General features: G+C 43.5%; 1 protein-coding gene across 1 annotated transcript in view; it reads left to right on the top strand.

Annotated features, from left to right (window-relative positions):
• The first annotated feature begins 3257 nt into the window (after window positions 1-3257).
• Window positions 3258-22384, top strand: part of KLHL6 (kelch like family member 6) — a 56451-nt gene continuing 37324 nt past the window's right edge. Inside the window, exon 1 of the mRNA XM_086319059.1 lies at window positions 3258-3818. Coding sequence (XP_086175185.1) covers window positions 3532-3818 — 287 coding nt within the window. The 5' untranslated portion in view covers window positions 3258-3531. The remainder of the gene's footprint in view (window positions 3819-22384) is intronic.

Genomic DNA, 22384 nt, shown 5'->3' with positions numbered 1-22384 from the left:
TATTTCATCGCATGGTAGGAAAACAAAGTTTATGCAGAACGGAATTATTTTGCTTGTAGCTGTGAAGAATATTTACCATTTCATGATGAATCTCAGAGCTTATCCAGTTTGACATAGACACACTGATTGTGTTTTTTACCTTTGCACTAAAATTTAATCATAGATCTTATCACACTCATGGTACAACTTTGTGTGGACTTGCCTACTAGGAAAATGGAAGGTTTGGGGGAAGATAACAGTCTTATTCAGGTGGTGGAGTGGGTGGATTTGGGAGGTATATGAAATTCTATTGGGGAACTTGGTGAACAGGATCCACCATGAATGAAGAATTGACAAATTCTTGGACTTCCATGGTGGTTCAGTTGTTAGGACTCTGCCTTTCCACTGCATGGGGCACAGGTTTAATGCCTGGTCAGGAAACTAAGATCCTGCATAATGTATGGTGCAGACGAAAAAAAAAAAAATCCATGTTAGTAGTGGTCGTGGTTGCAAAACTTGGTGAATAAACTAAAAACACAAACAAACAAAACAACCACTGACTTGCCACTCAAATATTCATCAGTAGTGGAAAGGCAATGGCACCCCACTCCAGTACTCTTGCCTGGAAAATCCCATGGACGGAGGAGCCTGGTAGGCTGCAGTCCATGGGGTCTCGAAGAGTCAGACACAACTGAGCGACTTCACTTTCACTTCTCACTTTCATGCATTGGAGAAGGAAATGGCAACCCACTCCAGTGTTCTTGCCTGGAGAATCCCAGGGACGGGGGAGCCTGGTGGGCTGCCATCTGTGGGGTCGCACAGAGTCGGACACGACTGAAGCGATTTAGCAGCAGCAGTGGAATGTGAAAATGTGGCACAGATGACACATAGAAAATAAAAAACAGGCAGAAATGTGGTTGAATCTTAAAAAAAGATAAATATGAATGAAAGAAGGCATACTAAAATGCAGATAACTATAATTATGCTTATACACATTAAAAATTTATACACAAAATATTATATTATTTATGGATGATTATTTAGTTGGTAAATCTATAATAGAAAGTATGAAACTGTCAATATGGTTAATTGTAGGGGCAGAAAGTGATTAGGACTAGGAAGACGCACAGGGGGTACTCTCCTGGTGATGCATTATATACTCAGGTTATACTTACATTTATCTTTACAATAATTTATTAAATTGTATGTTCATGTTTAATCACTGGATATATATTCATGTTACAGATTTTTTCTTAAAGTTTAAAGAATAAGATTTGGCCTTGATACAATGCTTCAGAAACAAAGAATTGAGTTACATTCTTAATTTTGTTGTATTTGAAGTGGTTGGGTGGAATTGAATATGGCCAGTGTTGTTTATAATCTGAGAGGTTGTAGAGGACAAAATGCCACGAGAGGCATTGGGTCATGTGCTGTCCTCAGCTCTCCTAGAGGAGGTGTTTAGAGTCATAGAGGTGAAGTTCTGAGCTCTCCCTGGCCAAGGCCTGCAGGAGGAGTTTGGCTTGTGTGTGTCTTTGTGGCAGGCACAGGGAACTAGTTGTATACACAACCCATGTTCTGCGTTAACAGGCTGTACCTCTGTTCAGCTATCACATGGCCATTTCTTGATCTTGGGGAGATGGACTATTCCCAGTGGATGAATTGTGTTTGATGCAAGCCAATCATAGTATTCAATTTATATTTCCTGGTATTTGGTCTGAGGTGGCCAACTGGCCTGGAAAAGTATCACGGGGATTTCAGGAAATACTTCTATCTCTGATAAAAAGAGAGAGATGGAGGAGAAGAGATCTGTGCTTTTTTTGTCCTGATTTTGGACCAGAGTTCTGTGAAAACATGGTGTTTTGTACTGTGACAGCTATTGTGTGACCATGTCAGTATACCTTTATCATTCCAAGGGAGATAGAGTGAAAGATGGGAGAATCTTCTGTCCTTGATGACATCACTGAACTTCTGGATCAACCTGGGACTCCACACTTCTAGTTTCTTATAATAGGAGACTCTTATTGTTTAAACCACTTTTGATGGGATATTCTGTCTTTGAAGCCAAAAGCATTTTTTTTTTGTTTTTTTTTTTTAGCCCTGGGCACAGCTTGTGAGATCTTAGTTCCCTGACCAAGGATTCAACCCATGCCAACTGCAATGGAAGCATGGAGTCCTAACAACTCATCTGCTAGGGAATTCCCAGAAGTCCAAAGCATCTTCATCCAGAGCTCTGGATGAAGAACTAGTTGGGGGGGAATATCAAAGGCCCCGATTTTAGGAGTAAGTATCCATGGAAGAAAAGAAGAGCTGAAGCAGAACTGGAACTCCAGGAGAGGGAGTCACCATTGACCAGGAAAGAGAAAGGATTGGACTCTTGCAGATCATTGCTGCCCACTTCCACAAGTGGAATGAGTGCAGGTGCAGACAGCAGAAGCTGCTTTGGTGAGGTAGGGTAGCTAGGGTAGCTGTAGTAGGCAAGCCCAGCAGTTCTCTCCCTGGGATACAAGAAGCCAGGGCCAACATGATATTACAGCTCTGATAGCCAGAAATGGGTGCTTTAGAGTTGAGAACCGGGTTCTGCCACTCACTTGAGCAGAGCTTCACTTTCCTTAGCTGTAAAATTAAGTAAGTCTTATTAGCACCATTGGGTTGTTATAAGGATTAACATACATTAACTCCTATAAATTTCCTAGGATATAGCAAGAGGTTAATAAAAGACAGTTTTTTCTATTTAATGGAGACCTGCAGATGCAATGAAAATACTTGACAATCCACTACCAGACCCATGACCAATAGATGCTGAGTGAGGTCAGGCCAACTTGAGACTTCCTAGGGCAATCTGGGTGTTGACCTACCCGGATTGGTCTTCCAAGACAGAAGACCCTGGGAATGGAGCTTCTAGAGGCCATTTCTTCTCTGCCCCCAGAGGCATATCTAAAACAATAAACAATAGGGAGGGGGAAGGGATCACTAATAATTGCCATGACATCGTTTTCCCCTGAGCAGGGAAGAGGACAAAGACAGATGACACGCAGTGTTGACAGAAATAAGAATGTCAGAGCTACGTAGGGCTTTCCAAGGTTCCTGAGGAACTGAGTGGGGGTCTTATCATGGGGTCCCGGACTCCTGGATGGAAGGAGGAAGAGGATTTAGAATGTCCCATGTCCATTCCGTCATTGACACCTTGGGATATAGAAGCACCGGAAGTACAAATGTAATGACCAGAACCAGAGGCTTCCTGATCACGGATATGATGGGGGAGGTGGACCAAAATAGCCACACGGCACTAATAAAAGACTCTGAGAAGCCACTCCTTTTCTATGGAGCCCCTTCCTACACACCCTTCTAAGTAATTTCTAACCTTGTGATGATTGCAGAAAGAAGAAGAATAGAAGTTACTGGCGTTTGTAGTAACAGGATGAGAAAGTGCGAGACTTCCTGTTATGTGTGTGTGACAGCTGGTGATAAGTGGAGGGCCCTGCACAGGAAATCCGCCCAGCTTCTGCAATGTGACCTGCCTGAAACTTGGGCGCTCCTTCAGTCTGAGTGTTGATGGCAGGACAAAGGGGCACCTGGACCATGGACGACGTGGTAGAGAAGAGTTTGGAAGGGCCCTTGGCACTGTCTACAGATGAGCCCCCCGAGAAAAGGGGAGACCTGGTAGAAATCTTAAATGGGGATAAGGTAAAATTTGACGACACAGGACTCTCCTTAATTCTGCAGAATGGCCTGGAGACCCTGCGAGTGGAAAACGCTCTGACCGACGTCATCTTGTGTGTGGACATCCAGGAATTCTCCTGCCACCGCGTGGTGCTTGCCGCGGCCAGCAACTATTTCAGGTCAGCAGCCTAGGACCAGAGTCAAATCAGGTGCAGGTCGTAAGGGAAATCTGAATTGATGTGACAGCCCGATTGAACTGGTTGGCTGTTGTATTGACAGTTAGTCTATCTGTTTAGGTTTGTGTGTCTATTAAAGATATGTACAAAAAAGGAAGCTATTAAACCTTAGAGTTTAGAATTTAAGTCCTACTAAAAGAGAGCTTGCATCATTTCAAAGCAATGTTTATACCTTACGGTGAGCTTTAATGTGTATATGTCTTAGTCCAGAGGGTGGAAGATTACTGAAGTTATGGGATTTTTTTTTCCCCCAGCACCTGACTACTGTGTTGGAAACATAATGCTGTCTTTGTTCACCAACAGACATGGAGAAAAAATGATGTGGCCATTCTTAAAGTTAGCCAATGACTTGCTGAAAAGCAGGGGCTTCTGTTGTTGTGTAGGGAGTAGGGTGGGAAGGGAAAGCAGTTACAAAAGTGCTTTAGAAGTTAGAGACGCCTAGTTATAACAAACTTAGAGATCGGGGTTCCAACCCACTCCAACCCCTTCCTGAGCCCGGACTTAAGGCAAGTAATTTAATGCTCTGAGTTCCTGTTTTGTCATCTGTAAGATGGGAACACTGATGCTTATCTCTCAGGATTATTGTCATAATTAAATGTGAGAGGGAAGAGTTTCACACAGTGCCTAGAATTTAGTAAATGCTTGATATATCTCTGTTGAAATTCTTCACCTCAGTCTATTTCAGCTAAGAACCATGTAGTGAGCAAATTCTTGGGGGAAGGAATGTGGGAGAATCAGGAACCTTGTGAATTTGGCTGGATCCAGAGTTTTTCAGATCAATGTAGACATGGTGGGAACCAGTTTCCAAGGGAAATGTGGATGCAAAAGTTATTTGGGGAACTTGAAGAAGAAATAAAAATTGTAATTCTTCTTATCAAGATTCTTCTTAACTCTTGGTTCTGGCTGAGGAAATTAAAAGCTATTTACTTATGTAAATATCATGGAAGGTATTTTATTTTATTTTTTGAGATGCTTAGGGGAAAATCTTTGGACTTCAAAGAGCAAGGTCTATATGCTGTTGTGAAACTGATCAGGTCCCGTATATAGAACAGGCAAGGGGATATCTGGGTTTGTAGGAAGTAGGGTCTCTATGTGCAGTTATCTGATTTTATTTTTGCAACAGCATGATGAAAGTGCCTGATATGCCCTTTTACAGATGAGGAAATGGAAACCCAACATGACATATCTAGTCATTGCTGGAGCACAGATTGGGCACATTCTAGAAATTTTTGTTTTTATTGCAGTACAAACTGCCCCTAAATTGGAGGCTTTACTCCACTAGAAGCATGTAAAAGGTAACACGTTGGCACAGCCATAAGGCTGGGTTGACTTAGATAAACACATTACTTACTCCACCAGTATCGACCATATGCTTTCACACTGATCACAACCCCTTTCAGAAATGAATGAAAGTCAATTTAGCCTATGTATGTGCTGAGCACTCACTTTCAGGTTTATTCTTTTTGCTTTGAGTCACTAGAAAACTGCAATCATACAACATGTACCTGATTACCAGTTTCATTAGCCGCTCTACCTGGCTACGAAACAGGACTGCCAGCTATGTGGTTTTGCGTACATCACTGGTTTCTCTAGTTCTGGGGTTTCTCAGTCCAAACAGAAGGTGTTTGGGTTCAGGTCCTTCCAAGCCTGATGATCTAGAATACTTAGGGAGAGTGTGTGCGGGAGAGTGTGTGCCAGCCCCAGAGACAGCCATAGGGCAATGAAAAGCTGGAGGCAGCCACGTGGTGAATGTGTCTGCCAGTGGATGACCAGTCTCTTCCCAAACTGCCTGGTCATGAAGGGGAATTCCTTCCATTCTTTTTTTTTGATTCTTATCTTAGTATTTCCAGGGTGACTGTCCCCCTATAATGAATGCAATCCCGGAGACAGGATTCTTTTTTTCCGGTGCTACTGTTTAAAATAACTTGTGTTGTTGAGCACTTATTGTAGGTAAAGCCCTGTGCCACCTGCGTCACATACACTGTCCCACTTAATCCTCATGACAGCCCCCCTGATGTGGGGAATTGTCTCCCCAATTCTTGATGAGGAACCCAAGCTTGGAGTGTCTCAGTTAACACAGTGCCCAAGTGGGGTTGGGACCCAAGACTGACATCATGTCTTACATTCCCTCACTGCCTGGCTTGTTTCTAAGATTTTGAAAGGGCCTGGGAGCCAAGTTCCTTTTATGGTCAGGCTTCAGAAGGCCAGAGAGTCTGCTCTGTCTGAGAGGCTTCCGACATAGCCCCCTGAGCTCTGGAGGGCTTGAAGCTGGTTGTAAAATTTTGTAGGTTTTTTTTTTCTTATTCATTGAGAATATAAATATTTTCCACTCAGTGATGGAGCCATCATTTATTTAACCAATCCCCTATCGACATACATTTGGATTGTTTCTAATTGTTTGCTATTACAAACAATGTTATAATGAATAATCTTTTATGTCCTTTCATATGCATGCAGGGATGTCTGGGGGAGCCTTTCTAGATGAGAGTTTGCTGAGTCAAAGAGAAATGCAGCTGCAGTTTAGTGACTATTGCCAAATTCTTCTTAATAGGGGTTCAATAATTTTGAGCTCCCTACAGCCTTCCCAGAACAGGATAGCATCTAACTTTGGGGTTTTTCCCAATCTGATAGATGAGAAATAGTATCTCAAGGTAGTTTTAATTTGCATGTCTCTATTTTGATAAGGTCAAATATCTGGTTTTTTTTTTTTTTTTTTGTATGTTTTTGAAAATTTTTTCAGTGAATCAGTTAATTTTTTGCTGTGCTGAGTCGTCACTGCTGCATGGGCTTTTCTCTAGCTGGGGAGAGTGGGGACTACCCTATGGCTGTGGTGTGCAGACTTCTCATTGTGGTGGCTTCTCTTGCTGAGTAGCACGAGCTCTTGGGTGCATGGGCTTCAGTAATTGCGGTCCGGGGCTCCAGAGCTCAGGCTCAACAGTTGTGGCGCATGGGCTTAATTGTTCCTTGGTATGTGGGGTCTTCCCAGACCAGGGATGGAACCCATGCCTCCTGCATTGGCAGGCGGATTCTTTACCACAGAGCCATCAGGGAAGCCCAGATATATTTTCATATGTTTAAGGGTCATCTGCAGTTCTTTTGTGCTCAGTTGTGTCCAACACCCCATGACCCCATGGACTGTAGCATGTCAGGTTCCTCCATCAATGGGATTTTCTGTGAACCATCATTTCATAGCCTTTCAAATAAAATTTATTTTTATAAAAAATTATTTTAATCAAAATACTACATGCAAATACTTAACAAAAAGTCAAATAGTATTTAAAAGCTAATAATGAAAACCAAAAATTCCTCTTCATTTCCTCCACCTGTCAGTTCTGGTCACTAGAGTCCACCATTTTCAATGTTTAGCTGTTACTGTTTCTTCTGTTATTATATTTATATTTATATAAAATATTCTTATACTGCTCTTTCATTTTTCAATGTTAGACATCATTCATTAATTTTCTAGTGTGTCTGATAAGGATTTAGCACTTAAACCCATCTCCCTTACCTATAATCTCTCAGTATAATACTATCACATTTTTGATACATTTGTATTAAAAGTGTACATTATACCCATGAATACATTGTTTTCTGTTGAGCCAAATTGTATGTTACAGTTACATTTTCTTTCTTATAAAACTTTTTGTCTTTCCTAATAACTCACTCTTTTTTTTTTTCCATTTGCTTAGTTTTCGGGGTATTTTTTGCTCACAGCCTCTCCATGGTCATGTTTCATGTGGTCCAATGCATCAGAAGATCTGTCAGTTCTATCCACCCCCAGCATTTTTATCACTCCCATTATCCCAAACAGCTTCTCTGAACCTGCTCCCCAGCTACTGTCTAGCTGCTTGTGTAAACACAGTGGCTGTAAATAGGGACTATATTAGTAACTCAGACGATGTAGTTCCCTTTGGGGGCCTATTTAAAAGTCTAGAGTGGAATGAGGAAGCTGGGAAAACACTAGAGTTGAGGCTGAGAAAAGGGTGAGGGAGAATAAAGCTTAGGAAAAATTAGGGAAGTACAGGTTTAACATTTATAACAATGTTTCCAAAACTTTTATAAGACTTCTGGTGTCTTTTATAAGATTGCGACTAAGCTGCCATTTGTGTTTCCTTCTGGACCCTTCCCCAAATCAAAGTCCTTAGAAGGGCTTGTACATTCTGCATACCAGGCCACACTTATCGAATGATCTCCATTTAAGCCAGTGCTTCTGTCCGTTTGCAGGTGAGCATCTCACTGCAGAATATGGCAAATTCTGATGTTGACCCATGAGGGCAACAGTGTTGTGATTCCCAGGGTTGGCAGAGGGAGGAGAGTACCAGTGATGTAGGGAGGGGTTGTCAGGCTACTCTTAGTCCTACGTGATGAGCCACTCTTCCTATGTGAATATATAAGCTTCCAGGCTGAGGCTACCAACAGCAAGCTCCTTTGTTGCTGCTGATGCCTGAAATCTCTGCTTGGACTTGGCCCTGCCTTGTACCTCAGTACTTCCGTCTGTGGGTCTGGTTCCCTGAGGCTGTGATAAGGGGACTTTACTCACTAGCTACAAAAATCAAGCCCAAGGCCAGGAATGGGAAGGGTATTGTGGGTACAGTTTATTAATAATTATTCTATATTAGCCAATTACTGGATGGCAGAAAGGGGGTCAAGGGTAAACTGGGCTTTACTCTTAAGCTCTGTTTAGATGTAATTCTTGGCGTTTTCTCCATAATAATGTAAACTATCTAGAAAGGAGCCAGCAAGTGCAGGTGATAGAATAAACAAAGATGAGTTACAGCCGTCTGAGTCTGGATTTAAAATCTGGCTAATGGCAAAAACATCGAGGATTGCTACTGCCACACTGGGCATTGCTGGGGAACTCAGATGAACTGATAACTGTACTTCTAGCAGTGGGGTGTGTATTTTACACCTTTAATATTGTCCTTTTGGCAGAACCATTATGGTGGTTAATAATTAAGTACTATAGATCTATAGTCTCTTACCTGCAATTTCAAAATCCCCAAAGTGCTAAAAATGGGAAAGTTTTCCATAATTTATTTGATCACCAAATCTAACTGGAACTCCACTCACCTGGTGAAGAGACAGCTTCTGAACTGAGAGGAGGCTACTTAGACTCTTTATTTTCCTTAAGACAACTATTCATATATTCACTGCTGAGGTGCGTGCTAATGTGTTGAACTGAGGAGTGTTGCAGGTGCTATGTAGTATTCGTGATATGGTAAAAGCCAAACAATTCTGAATGCCAGAGCACATCTGGCTGCAAGATTTTGCGGTAAGGGGTTAGGAGATTTTCTGATAAAGTTAATTTTCATTTTGGGGGTGGTTCTTCCACCTTTTTTCCTGCATATTTTATACTTACTTGTTGTTGTTCAGTCGCTCAGTTGTGTCTGACTCTTTGTGACCCTATGGACTGCAGCATACCAGGGTTCCCTGTATTTCACTGTCTCCCAGAGTTTGCTCAAATTTGTGTGCATTGAGTCGGTGATGCCATTCAACCATCTCATTCTCCTTTGTCCCTTTCTCCCTCCTGTCCTCAATCTTTCCCAGCATCAGGGTCTTTTCCAATGAATTTATACTTATATTACATACTTATACTTGTAAACATGGTTTCCATATGATCTGCGTCCTGTTCTGCACCCTTTTTTCTTGTTATCTTTAGCCTATAGTGCTCCATAGTTTTCATAAATACTATTTATTTATTTAGCTATCATTCTTAACAGATGCATAATATGAAAATCATTCATTATGAATATAGGTTGCTTTCAAAATTTTGTTTTTATAAAGTATGTGGTAATAAACACCTTGTATTAAGTACTTAGGGCTTCCCAGATGGCTCAGTGGCAAAGAATCTGCCTGCCAATACAGGAGACTTAGGATGTGCAGTTCGATCCCTGAGTTGGGGAGATCCCCTGGAGGAGGAAATGACAACCCACTCCAGTACTCTTGCCAGAATAATCCCATAGACAGAGGAGTCTGGTGGGCTACAGTCCATGGGGTAACATACACGACTTAGTGACTAAGCATACATACACATTAAGTACTTTTCACAGTTTGGAAATGGAAAACTAACATTTTTTGAGTATTTATCACATGCCAGGAACTTTGTTGGATTCTTTTTTATTTGATTTAATCTTCAAAATATTGGCAATTAAATAACAAGTTGATAGCGTTTGTCTCCATTTCACCCTCCAGGGAATTCACTTCAATAGGAAGAATGGTTTCCATATTGGGACCCAACCTGAAGGTAGACCTCTCCACTGGGCAGAAATATGGCCGTTAGGACATTGCCTGTGAAAGACCATTAACTCCCTCTCCCTTCCATGCACAAGTGTGGTCTACATAAGCTGAAAATGACAAGAAGATGTAAAAATTATTGCCTTTGTGTGCATATACACACAGGCATAGGCAGACAGTAGGAATGCTCACCCAATTTGAGTCTGGGGGCTGAGCTAACAGATCCTGGTAGCAGAGACCCAGCATGCCTGAGGGTACTGGCCTGGGTCAAAGGGCCAAGTTAGAAATAAATACGCAGGTCAGGGTGTGAGGTAAAGAGACATCATGCTTTGAAAGCACAGGACTTCAGACCCTATGGGACATCATCGGGGCTGGAATTGGTAAGTGCTGACAGAGTGGAAAGAACACCATCTCAAGGTTCTGTCCTGGCATTTGAGTCCTTCCCCTGCCACTTCTTGGCTGTGCAATACTGGAGAAATTGTTTGGCTTCTCTGAGGCTCAGCAAATTATCAACAACACAGTGAAGCTGATGATTTGCATCTACCTCTCCGGGTGAGTTAGTCTGACATACACATAATAAAATGGATTCATTTATAAATGTATTTCTCTCAACATTTTATTCCTGGCAATAAGTCAGATTTCTTAGTTCCAAGGAACAGAAATCAATTGACTCTTTTGGGAAGGGATTTATGTAGGTAACTCCTCCCGAAGGCTAGAGTACCAAACTCAGAAAACAGACAACAGCAAAGGGAGGCCAGGCAGTGTCCAGGACCAGAGCCTAAAGCCACTTCAAACCCATGGTGAGGAGGACTTGGAAGCCAATGCTAGCACAGCTGTGGCCCCTGGCACGATTCCACTGCTGTCTTGGGAAACCAGAGGCTGCTGCTATTTCTGCTGCTTCTACTAGAATAGGTTCTCTGTTTCTGCCTCTTTGTGTTACCAGCTCCCAGTTCAGAGCCTGGGGTTGGTTTATCTGATTGGTCAAGTCTGAGTTAGACACATTAGGTTGTTAGCTGTGACAGAAGCTGGGAAAGTGAGCATCAAGCTTTTGTAGCTTCTGGATAGGGAAGTGGCTTCTGTGCCACACACCATCTTATTCAAACAGAGTTGTGCCACACCTCGGGAGGGTTTCAGGTGTTGGGCAACCAAAAAATGCCAAGGATTCTTTACATGCAGCTACTATGTGACAGGCCTACATTAGATATAGAACAAGGCTTAAAGTAATATGAGCTAAACAAGTATTAGGGAATTTCACTGCCGTTGTCACATATGCATCAGAAATAAAGCTTCTGAGATCTTAGAAGAGAAGAGGACCATTACTTGCATTTTTATTCCTCCTTTCCCTCCAAATTGTAGGTAGTCCTTTGCATTCTATAAAGTAGGCTGAATGCTGAAGAATTGATGCTTTTGAACTGTGGTGTTGGCGAAGACTCTTGAGAGTGCCTTGGACTGCAAGGAGATCCAACCAGTCAATCCTAAAGGAACTCAGTCCTGAATATTCATTGGAAGGACTGATGCTGAAGCTGAAGCTCCAATACGTTGGCCACTGGATGCCAAGAACCTACTCATTAGAAAAGACCCTGATGCTGGGAATGATTGAAGGCAGGAGGAGAAGGGGATGACAAAGGATGAGATCACTGACTCAATGGACTTGAGTTTGAGCAAGCTCTGGATGATGTGAAGGACATGGAAGCCTGGTGTACTGCAGTCCTTGGGTTCACAAAGAATCAGACATGCCTGAGCAACTGAACAGCAACAGCAACTGTACATACCTGTGAGAATGTGTGTGAAGGCGTGAAGGCATCATCCATCTTACATGGAACTGGAATCAGCTTGAAAGTGGGATGAGCTGCTGCTGCAGAAGCAGACACCCTGTAAATGTTTGACATGAATAAAAACTTGATATTCCTCCTGCAGGTTCTGTCACTGATTAAGTGGCATCCTGGTCAGAGCAGGAAGTACTCAAAGAGTCAGGAGTCTATTGCACAACTTCAGAAAAGGGAAGGATGATAAAGCGTGGTCACCACAGGAAAAACTAGAAGGAGCAGTTAGGAAATCCAAAATGCTTCACAACATTGTGGATTCGACAGGCCACTCATGTGACCCTCTGGGCACAGATGTGCCGTGCCCACAGAGTGACTTCTGCAGACCTTTGAAAGATGCTGGCAGGGGTTGCTGTCTCAGGGCAGAGTGCAATCAGGTCTTTTGAATTCTCAATAAAACGTCATCTCTGTCACTTCCACCCTAGCATCTAGGGCATAGGGATCTTTTTCAATCAGGAAGAGAAAAAAATATTCTTCTCCAGTTTTGAATAATGTTCCATTTAGCATTCAACTAAAACACACAGAGAAATAATTTCGTCATTTACATCTCAAGTTCTGACCTTTATCTCTGAATCAAAATACATGGATATGTAACTGTCCCTCTATGAAAATGCCTTTACAGAGCTAGATTCTAACATAGTAAACACCAACAGCCCCTGAGATGAGAGGGCCAGATGCAGAATATCTGTGCTTTTGATAAAACCACCTTGGAGCTCACCATCCATGCCATTGCTCAGTGTTCTATAGCGGTCAGCATTCTCTGGGCTGTGAGGGATAGAAACTCAAAGTTAACCAGCTTAGGCAAAAGAGGAAGGTGTTTGGCCACATAACCAAAGCATAGGAAGGGCTGGGAGGCAGCAGAGCCCAGGAGGAAGAGGAAAAAGGCCTTGGAAGCAGTCAGGGAGCTCCCTTCCCACCCTCGCTTGGCGCTCAGGTGGGGCTGCTCAGGTGCACTGCAGCCTCACGATGTGGAATTTGCCTGTTGGCGGCTCTGAATCTCACTTCTCTCGGTTTCTGTTCCAGAGAGCGCTGAGGGGTAGCTGCAGTTGGAAAGTCCCCAAGAAAGACTGATTGACCCAGCTCCATTCAATTACCCAATCTGAGAGTAATCACTGGCAGGGATATGGGGCATGACAGTCACCCCAGCTCAGCTCAGGAGTCCACTGATGAACAGACAGGTGTGCGTGTGTGTGTGTGTGTGTGAGACGAAAAAGACAGAGAGGTCAGTAAAATGGTGAGAGCTCCTATTTTAACCACATGATTGGGGTAGAACCTGGGTGGGAGGAAGAGCATTTTCTAGAAAGAATAGGGATAACTGGACCAAAGGAAAAGTACATTTCCATTAAATAAAGATAACAGATCCTGGCTTACTTTTTAATTAACCAACCTGTTACACTTCTGGATTTGCTTTGACTGTCAGGAAGCTCAGTACATTAGGTTTCCTTAGCCTAGGTTTCTGTGATATAGTCTTCTCCTACTTTAATCCCTTAGTTCTTATCTTCTTATTTTTTGTGTTAGTTTGTGTTTTATAACACCTCTGCTGCTTTAGTATAAGCCCTCTCCAGTTCTTTCAGAGAGGCCATTTCTGTATAAAAAGATAAATTTCCTTTGTTATGAAAGAATATCTCTTAGCCAACCTACATATCCTCTGTCAGCTGTAAGGACTTTTTTATTCTTTTAATACATGTAACATTTTTGGAAAGGCTACAATAATCGCAGGAGTGCTGATACTGTTATGACTCTAAAACACAATCAAACCAAAAGTTGCATCATGGCCTTTTTCTGAGGAGACACTCAGAAATCTATAAAAAGTAACCATCAGCAATTTTGCATATAATGACTCAGGTCTGGGGTCAAGTAAGAGCTGCCTGTTGTCAAGAGATCATATGTTGTGTGGAGCAAGCTCAGACTTGCAGGGGGCTGGAATATAAAGGGCATTTTGGTGTTGGGGGTGTTAGGGGAGGGTTTATGTCTCATGAATAATTTCAAGAAGGTGAGGTTGGTGGACCCAGCACACAAACGAAAGGACAAAGATTCCACATATATGTGTTAATATATGATTGTTTTTCCCCTTCTGACTTACTACACTCTGTGACAGACTCTAGCTAGGTCTAACCACATTTCTACAAATGACCCAATATCAGTCCTTTTTATGGTTGAGTAATATTCCATTGTATATATGTGCCACCTCTTCTTTATCCATTCATCAGCTAAATGGTCCAGAGGAACCTATCTGCAGGGCAGGAATACAGATGCAGATGTAGAGAACAGATGGGTGAACATAGAGATAGGGGAGGGTTAGAGGTTACAGTTGTCATGCAGCCTAAGCATAAGACCACAGGAAGAAGGGTAGGGTTGAAGTAAAGAATATTTCAAGGGCCAATAAGGCCAAGAGAGATGGGCAGGGGTGACCATGAAAGGTTTGTTGGGTTAGGATGAAATTTTGGAATGTAAATTTTAGGATGTAAATTTTGGAATGTATAGGAAGTAGGAAGCCAGGGAAGAGTTTTAATTAGGAAAGTGAGAAAGTGATCCAGTCTCTCTGTTAAAATAACCCTCTGGGCTGTGATGTGGAGGTCCTGACCTAGGGGCACCCTCAGGTGGCTGCAGAAATTACAGGTAGAGAAGATTAGGTTGGAATTAAGGCTAAGGCAGTGGGGATAAGGAGACAGTTTCAAGAGACATTCAGAGTCCTCTCTGAGGGCCCTCAGGGCAGCCAGACAACAAGGAAGAGGGTGCCATTGGTTGGCGAGAAGGGGAAGAAGAAAATAAGGCTTGGGGACTGGAAGACAAACCCCACTTCTCTGAGCTTCAAGATTGGAAAGAGAAAGAGAAGGCAGTTTAACTCTTTCAATCCTTCACCCACCCATGCCACTCCATTGTGGGCCAGAGCCCAGATACAGAACAAGCGATATCAAAGTCAACTCAAATTCTGAACTTCTTTCTCAAACACTTTGAGGGAGACACACACCATACCCATTCCCCTCTCTTATCCACATCTTTGATACCTGTTGGCTTTTTGGATATCTTTGTATGAATTTTTAAAAAGTCTTATCCGGGCAGACCAGTTAGAAATAGGTGCTCCTTTCCCTAGGGACTGTAGCAGTCCACATGAGGGCTCAAAGCTTGGCAAGTGCAGCTGGAGGTCCATCCCAAATCTGACCACATCTGGGTGGCCCTGAGGGTAGCCCAGCCTGAAGGAACTTCTTCACTTCTTGCTTCAAAATTCCTCTCCATCTGCAGCTGGAACATCTTTCGCCCTCCCCCTTTCCCCTGGATTCTGTGTCATAAAAGCCCAAAGAACAGTCTTGGAGGTCCATATTCCTCTTTGGCAGCTTGTGGCGGGAGAAGTCTGGAGCACGTGTAGAGTCATCTTTGTCCTATCACAAGATGGATAACTTTTAGGACTGGGGAAGCCTCAACAATTGATCTCCTCGGGGTGAGGATTGGGACCACTCTGCATGTTTTTAAGCGGTCAGAGCCAGGGAGTGCTCAGAAAAATTTCACAAAGCAGAAGCTGAGCCTCGATTTCTGGAAAATAGCATGGAGGCCATAAGAAACCAGCACGGGGTTCTAGGGGGCTGAGATGGAAAATGTCTGGGCAAAGAGGGTGATAAGGAGCCTCCAGGGCAACAGTCTAGTCAGGATGTGGCAGTAGACAGCAAGCGCAAATGCTGACTCTGCTCCCAGCTCAAGGGAAGTGAGAATCAGAGCAGATCTCACTGAAGAGCGTTGTGAGGGAAGTGGTGTTTCTTTAGGGGAAGCCAGGGGAACCTTTGGCCAAAGAGATGAAAGATGTGCAAAGCAAATTAAGATGAAAAACAATCACCATGCTTTGTAATGTAAAATCTTGGGTAGCAGGGCTTAGGATAAACACCGTGGGACTGGAGTCCCAATTTGGAGAATCACTAGAAAATCACTAGAATCACAGAGCTCTTCACACACATACCTTGCTCCCATCAATCAGTCTTGAAGGTTATTGTTAGTTATTCTCATGGCAGTTAGAGGAGAAACGTGGGTTTGGAGACAAGGGGAGTTCACTTGGCCTACAGGACCAAGTACAGGACTGCATATGTAGTTTCCTTTTCCTCCATCCATCCAATAGGCCAGTAAATAAGAATTGAGAGAGAAATAAAATCCAACTCCTGCCTCTAAGATCCTTAAGAATCTAATAGAGGGAAAAGGCACAGTAAAAATGGGCTCTATGGGACTTCCCTGGTGATCCAGTGGTTGAGAATCTGCTTGCCAATGCAAGGAGACTCGGGTGTGATCCCTGCTCCGGGAAGATTCCACATGCCACAGGGCAACTAATCCTGTGCGCCATGACTACGAAGTCCATGCAGCAACCACTGAAGGCTCTAAGCACCAGTGAAGACGCAGCACAGACCAGTAAATAAATAAATAAAATTAATAATTTAAAAAAAAAAGGCCTTGTAGAATGTACAGAGTCCTGTCTGTAACCCAGAGTCTTGATGTAAACAGAGGCACGTGTTGGAAATTTCTAGCTATGGGATGGGGAAGCAGAGTACACAGATCAGACTGTGAAGGGCAGTGTGTAGTAACATTGAGAGTACTTTAATGTTTCTTTTTCTGGGCACTTGTTATACAATCTTCTTTAGCATTTGGTCCCATTTTTTATTCAGGATTTCTCTTGTCCAGTTGTATCTGTCAGGATTCTGCATTGCAAATGGCAGATACTCAGTTCAGACTGGTTGAAGCACATAGAAAAAAAATTTATTTCCACACATGATTTGAAAGTCCAAGGGTATTGGTTTCAGGGCTGGTTGGATCATTGTGCTCAAATAATGTCATCAGTTTCACTGTCTCTTGTTTCTACTCTCCTTTGTGTTGGTCTCTCTCTCAGGAGATCTTCACATGTGGAAGCAAGAAGGTCTCTAGCCTCTCAGAACTTTTATTTCTCTCAGCTCAGCAGCCCCACTGGGAAGAGAGTTTCTCTTTCCCAATAATTCTGGAGAAAGTTCTGGAATTGGTTTCAACTGAACTGGCTTCTTCGTGTGCCCATCTGTGACCCAGGCACTGTGGCTTGGAAGACATATGGACTGTGCTAACCTTAGTCTAAGAGGTGGGACTAGTTCCATACAACCCTCCCAGACTGGTATTGGAGGAGGGATAGTTCCTCAAAGGAAAATCTGAGCACTCCTCCTAAAATGACTAGCAATGATGTTGGGCAGCCAAAATAAGAACTTCCATTATATCTTTGTGACTGAATCATTGCTGAATTCTGGCCACAAGCATTTGCTGTGACTGACGCTGTTGTTTTAAGGTTTTTAAAATAACATGTATTTCTTAAAAGTTAACATGTGCATAACAAGAAATAAAAAAACACAAGAAGCTAAAAACAAAGTCATTCATAATTGCCATCGGTTTACCGATGTGTCCTTTGATGTGTCCTTCTAGGTCTCATTTCTGTATTTTCACAACTAAGCATCCCTTTTTATGTAATTAAGACCATACAGTTGTATATCATGCTGTTTCACATATCATGAATCTTTACCATTTCAAAGTCCCAAAGCTATGAGTATTTTGATAACCAGGAATATACTATGCCAACTCAATCTGGAAGGAAAAAAATTGTAATCCTGCCTTTCTCAGTGACAAAATTTCAGAAAAGACAAAAATGGCAAATGGATGACCGATGTGTATTCTGCCTGACCTGCAGGTCAGTACAAGCCCTTCTTTCTGTCGTAAATTTGGTTGGGCTGAGGCCATCGATGCCATGCAGAGGCCTCAGCAGTGGTCCAGTAGGGATGGGAGGGCTGCTTCTATAGAAACAAGGCTGGTGTTCAGTTCCATAGAGGTACATGTGCAGCGTCCTTAAGGAGTGGTGAACTTGGGCAAGGGGCTTGGCAGAGACAGTTCTTTTGAGGTCTGATGGTATTTAGAGTCAGGTGGGGGCAGCTCCAGGGTTCCAGCCTGTCTGTTCGTTTGGAGAAAATATTGAGGGAGCAGCTGAGAATTCAGGGAGCTGACTCCAGGCCCTGAAGAGAGACAGCAGAGTACTGTTGGTCATTTCTCTAGAGTGGAAGGAGAGATGGCCATGAACCTCCAAATCCTTCTCTGAGGGCACCCCTCCAGGTATATGAGATTTACATGTGTGCAGCAGATAAGAACAAGGAATTGCACACTGTTTGTTACTAATAGGGCTTTGCCACCACATCCTGTTTCAGAACTCCTAGGTCTAGTGAAATGTGGTACTTGAATGTAAGCTGCAGGGGCCCTGTCTAAACAGCTAAGGTAGAGAAAGACTTAAGAGGCCAGGACAAGGCCTGCTTCCATCTGAATCCCCACCAGGTTGGGAAATGGTGGAGGAGTACTATTCCTGCCCTGCAAACTCCCAATGTAGGGGGCAGCCTTAGGCCTCATGGAATTCTAGGAGGTCTGGATCTCAGAAGATGAGAAAAAGAAACTACAGGAAGGGAAGACTCTCAAGGGTGTATCTGTCCCAGAACCACAACCAGTTATTTCCTTGACCTGGACCTTAGTCCAATCTCCTTCTCGGGGTTAGCCAAGGGGAATTGAGTTGGGAAATGAGGTGACCTCTCTCTAGGGCAGTGATTTTAAACAATTGTGGGTGGGGGCTGGGTGAGCTGAGTAACATTTATATTCCCAGCTCCACTGCCAGAAATTTTGTTCAGAAGGTCTAGGGTGGGTGGGGTTCAGAATTCTGCTTTCTTAATAAACAACCCAGGAATTCTGATGCAAGTCGTGCATGGCATATACTTTGAGACCCATCATCCTTGAGGCTGGAGTGCCTGCAGGCCAGGGATGTGGGCAGGACTCCTGTGCTGGGACAGGGTCTACATCGTAGGGTTTAGGGAATAGCCTGAGGTCAGAAACTGGGCTGAGCCACATGTCTACACAGGTCTTTTGTCTAGGAAATGGCAGGTGGAAGGTTTGGTGCCTTAGCTTAGAGGTGCTGGGGACCATAGACAGTGATGTCATCCAATGCTAGGGTCACCCTTGCTTCCGCTGACTCTGTGTTTCCTTTGCAGAGGAAACCCCTTTGGCCACATTGGGTTTACTTAATCCTTTCTTTTTAAAAGATATTTATTTATTCGGCTGCACTAGGTCTTAGCTGTGGCATGTGGGATCTTTAGTTGCAGCAAGCGAATTCCTAGTTGAAGCATGAGGATTCTTAGTTGCACATGCAAACTCTTGTTGGAGCATGTGGAATCTACTTCCCTGCCAGGGACTGAATGCAGGTTAATGCAGGTTCCCTGCATCGGGAGAGCAGAGTCTTAGCCGCTGGACCACCAGGGAGGTCCCTCAAAAATCCTTTCTTAACAATATAGTGTTCATTGAGCAGCACATGATTGCTAATTTAAAAAACATTTTTGGCCAGTTGTATGCATATTGACATATATCCTTTTTAAAAATTTTTAACTGGAGGATAATTGCTTTACAATATCGTGTTGGTTTCTGCAGTACAACAATGTGAATCAGCTATAAGAATACACATATCCTTAAGTAGAATTTAACTCAGTTTGCAACCAACGTTAGAGCTATTCCAACCCTGAATACCTCACTGATGCAGAGGAGTTAGTTCTTGGTATAAATGTGATGGTGAAGGGATTAGAAGAAGAACAGGACGGGGGCAACATGGGTGTAGCTGGTCTAGGAAAGACAGGGGGGTGGTGATGGAGGTGGATATTTGCTTATAGTACTGTGATTGGGGTTAGAGCCTCAGGAGGCAGGAAGTTAAGTGTGGAGGCCTGGAGGGTGGGAGGAACCAAAGCAAAGTTGGGCTGATTGAAAATTCTGAATGGATGACATTTAGGAGCTGTTGGAACATGAGCTTACTGAATTTGTGAGTGGGAAGTTTTGGTGTGGGTGCGTTCTCTTTAAGCTCCAGGCATTGGACTCAGGGGTGTGATGGGTGTTCTCAATGGGCAGGTCTCTTTGGGCCTCATCCTGTAGAATGCTTCATAATTTTTGGAGGGGCAGAGCCCTGTCAAAAGCAAACACGGAAGATCTAGAAGCACAAGTTTGCTGTCATTCATTCATTTATTCTCTCTCCAAATATTTACTGAATGTCTCCTTAGGTTCCAGGCACTATTCTAGCCCTGAGGATATAGTGTTGAGCACAGCATAGCCCCTGTCCTCACTCAGCTCATGTTCTAGCAGAGAGACAATTATTAAACTCATTAACAATAGATGTGTAATATAGCTTCAGGTTGGTACAGGATCGTGAAGAAAAACAATGGAGATGACATTAGGGAGTGATTATTTTAGACTGAGTGTCAGGGACGGTCACCCTGAGGCAGTGACATCCGAGTAGAGACCTGAATAAAGTCAGGAGTGAGGCTGGCAGAGCTTGGAGGGGAGCGAAGCCCAGACAGAAGGATGGGGCCATGGCCTGACTTCATTACAGGAGACTTTGGCCCATGGTTATTTCCATGGCTATTGTGGGAGATGAACTCTATTTTGGGGTCGGCACTGACTCACTGCTGAAGTATTGGGCAACTGATTCCCTATGGTGAGACTATTTCTAACTGTGAAAAGAGGATCTTCATAGCTACCTCTGTTTTACAAGAATCTCAAGAGACTTGGTGTCTGTCTAGAAAGTATTTTTATTACACAAAGATTTTGTTTCCTGCAGAAGCTAAGGGATAAATGGTTAGCAACAAACCTAGCTGTGCTCTCAGGGAGCAAAATGTGGCCTGGTTCACTCAATGCTGACACTAGTTGATCCCCTAAAGATGGCCTTGAACTCTTGCTGTTTTCCTTGATGTTAGTGCACTGGTGAGCACCAGATCAAAGTCCCTAGGTTCTGGGTCCCATTCTATTGCTGACAACCTGTAGGGTCTTGGTCAATTCACTTAACTTTTGCTTCAGTCTGTCACCTATAAAATGGGTATGTTAGGGACTTCCCTGGAAGCCCAGAGGTTAAGAATTCATTTTCCAATGCAGGCGTGGTGGGTTCGATCCCTGGTTGGGGAACTAAGATCCCACACGCCGAGGGGCAACTAAGCCTGTGTGTCACAACTACTGAGCCTGTGTGCTGAAACTAGAGAGAAGCCTGTGAGCCATAGCGAAGGCTTGACACAGCCATAAATAAATAAATTTTAGAATGGATATAATAGTCAAAAGAGATTCTGCTGTTTGGCCTACAAATGCTATAAATCTAGCTGTGGGAGATTACTGTTATTAAAGTGGAAAGCTAGGGTCCACTTTGCCCGGGTTGTGGACCTTTCATGGGGTCACAACGTTGCCAAAGTGTTTCCGTTTATCTCCCAGGGAGCAGCAGCAGGCCTAGGAGTTTGGTCTATGAGAAATATATAGTTTTCTCCTTAGTTTCATCTTATCTGTGTTCAGCATGGTATCTGTGGCCAAGGAGAGTTTATTTAAGTGGCAGAAAATCAGTGAAAAAAGTCTCAGAGAAAAGCAGAGAAATGCTGGCACTTTCGGACCCAAACAAGGCAAAAGAAAAAACTTCCAAGGGGGCTCTGTGTCTAAAGACATAGTCTTTACAGCACGCCCTTCCTCTCTCTCCTATGAACATTTATTGAGCTCCTATTGTGTGCCCACACCATGCTAATGTCCCTAGGCCAGTTTGTGAGCAGCCCTGGCCCTAATTCTAGGCTGGATGGGTGGTAGACAGCTGTGCAGAGACCTGACTGGAAGCAAGCCCAATGCTGGCAGGTCCAGGGTTGTGAGATAGAGTGGGGTTGGCCGTCTGCTCCAAGTATCTCCCTGACCAGCCAGAGATGCCTTGCCTTAGTGAGTGCTAGCTATTGTTCCAACCTCTTTGTGAGTATTATCTTATCCTTCCCAGAAGCTCACTGGGGTAGGGACTATTGTTAATCATTTTACAGAGAAGGAAACCAAGGTTTGCTCACTTGTGACATGGTGAGATAGCATCTCACAGCTCTCTCCACCTTCCAACAGCCAGGACTGCAGTGCTTTTCCCGCCCTCCCTAGGCTCCTGGGGTCACTTTGCTTGTGCAGAGTGCTTGTCACCCACACACATCAAAACCCAGAGGGGCCTGAGAATTGACCTCCTCCAGGAGTGGCCTGTAACTGTCAGAGGTGCCAGAGTATCACAGCCCAACTTTGCCTCTTGTTGGGACTACTCTGGAATGTCTTCTTCAGAGGTCCTGCAGGACTAGGCCAAAGTGATTTTCTGTATGAATTTTGCTTTGCTTGGCCTCCTCCCCTCCTCATCTTCCCTCCTACATACCCCTAATACATCACCAGCTCTTGAGGGCTGGTTTCTGGGAGATTCAGACACCCAATTATGTATTAGCTGAACTGGGGCAGGATGTTGTTCAGTGACAGATTCTAAGAGAGAATTCAGAAGTTGTATCTAGCAGTAATAGCCCCACCAAGAGTCCAAATGATCTCAGAGAGCCCATATAATTGTGTCATCTGGGACCTGCAAAATGCATAAGAGCCCCTCAAAGTACAAGGCATTTAATTAGACAATTTATA

Source organism: Bos grunniens, chromosome 1 (assembly GCF_055505025.1).
Source record: "Bos grunniens cultivar Pamir isolate PY7600 chromosome 1, Bosgru_T2T1.0, whole genome shotgun sequence".
NCBI classification, from domain to species: Eukaryota; Metazoa; Chordata; class Mammalia; order Artiodactyla; family Bovidae; genus Bos; species Bos grunniens.
This window is presented reverse-complemented; position numbering and strand designations above follow the sequence as displayed.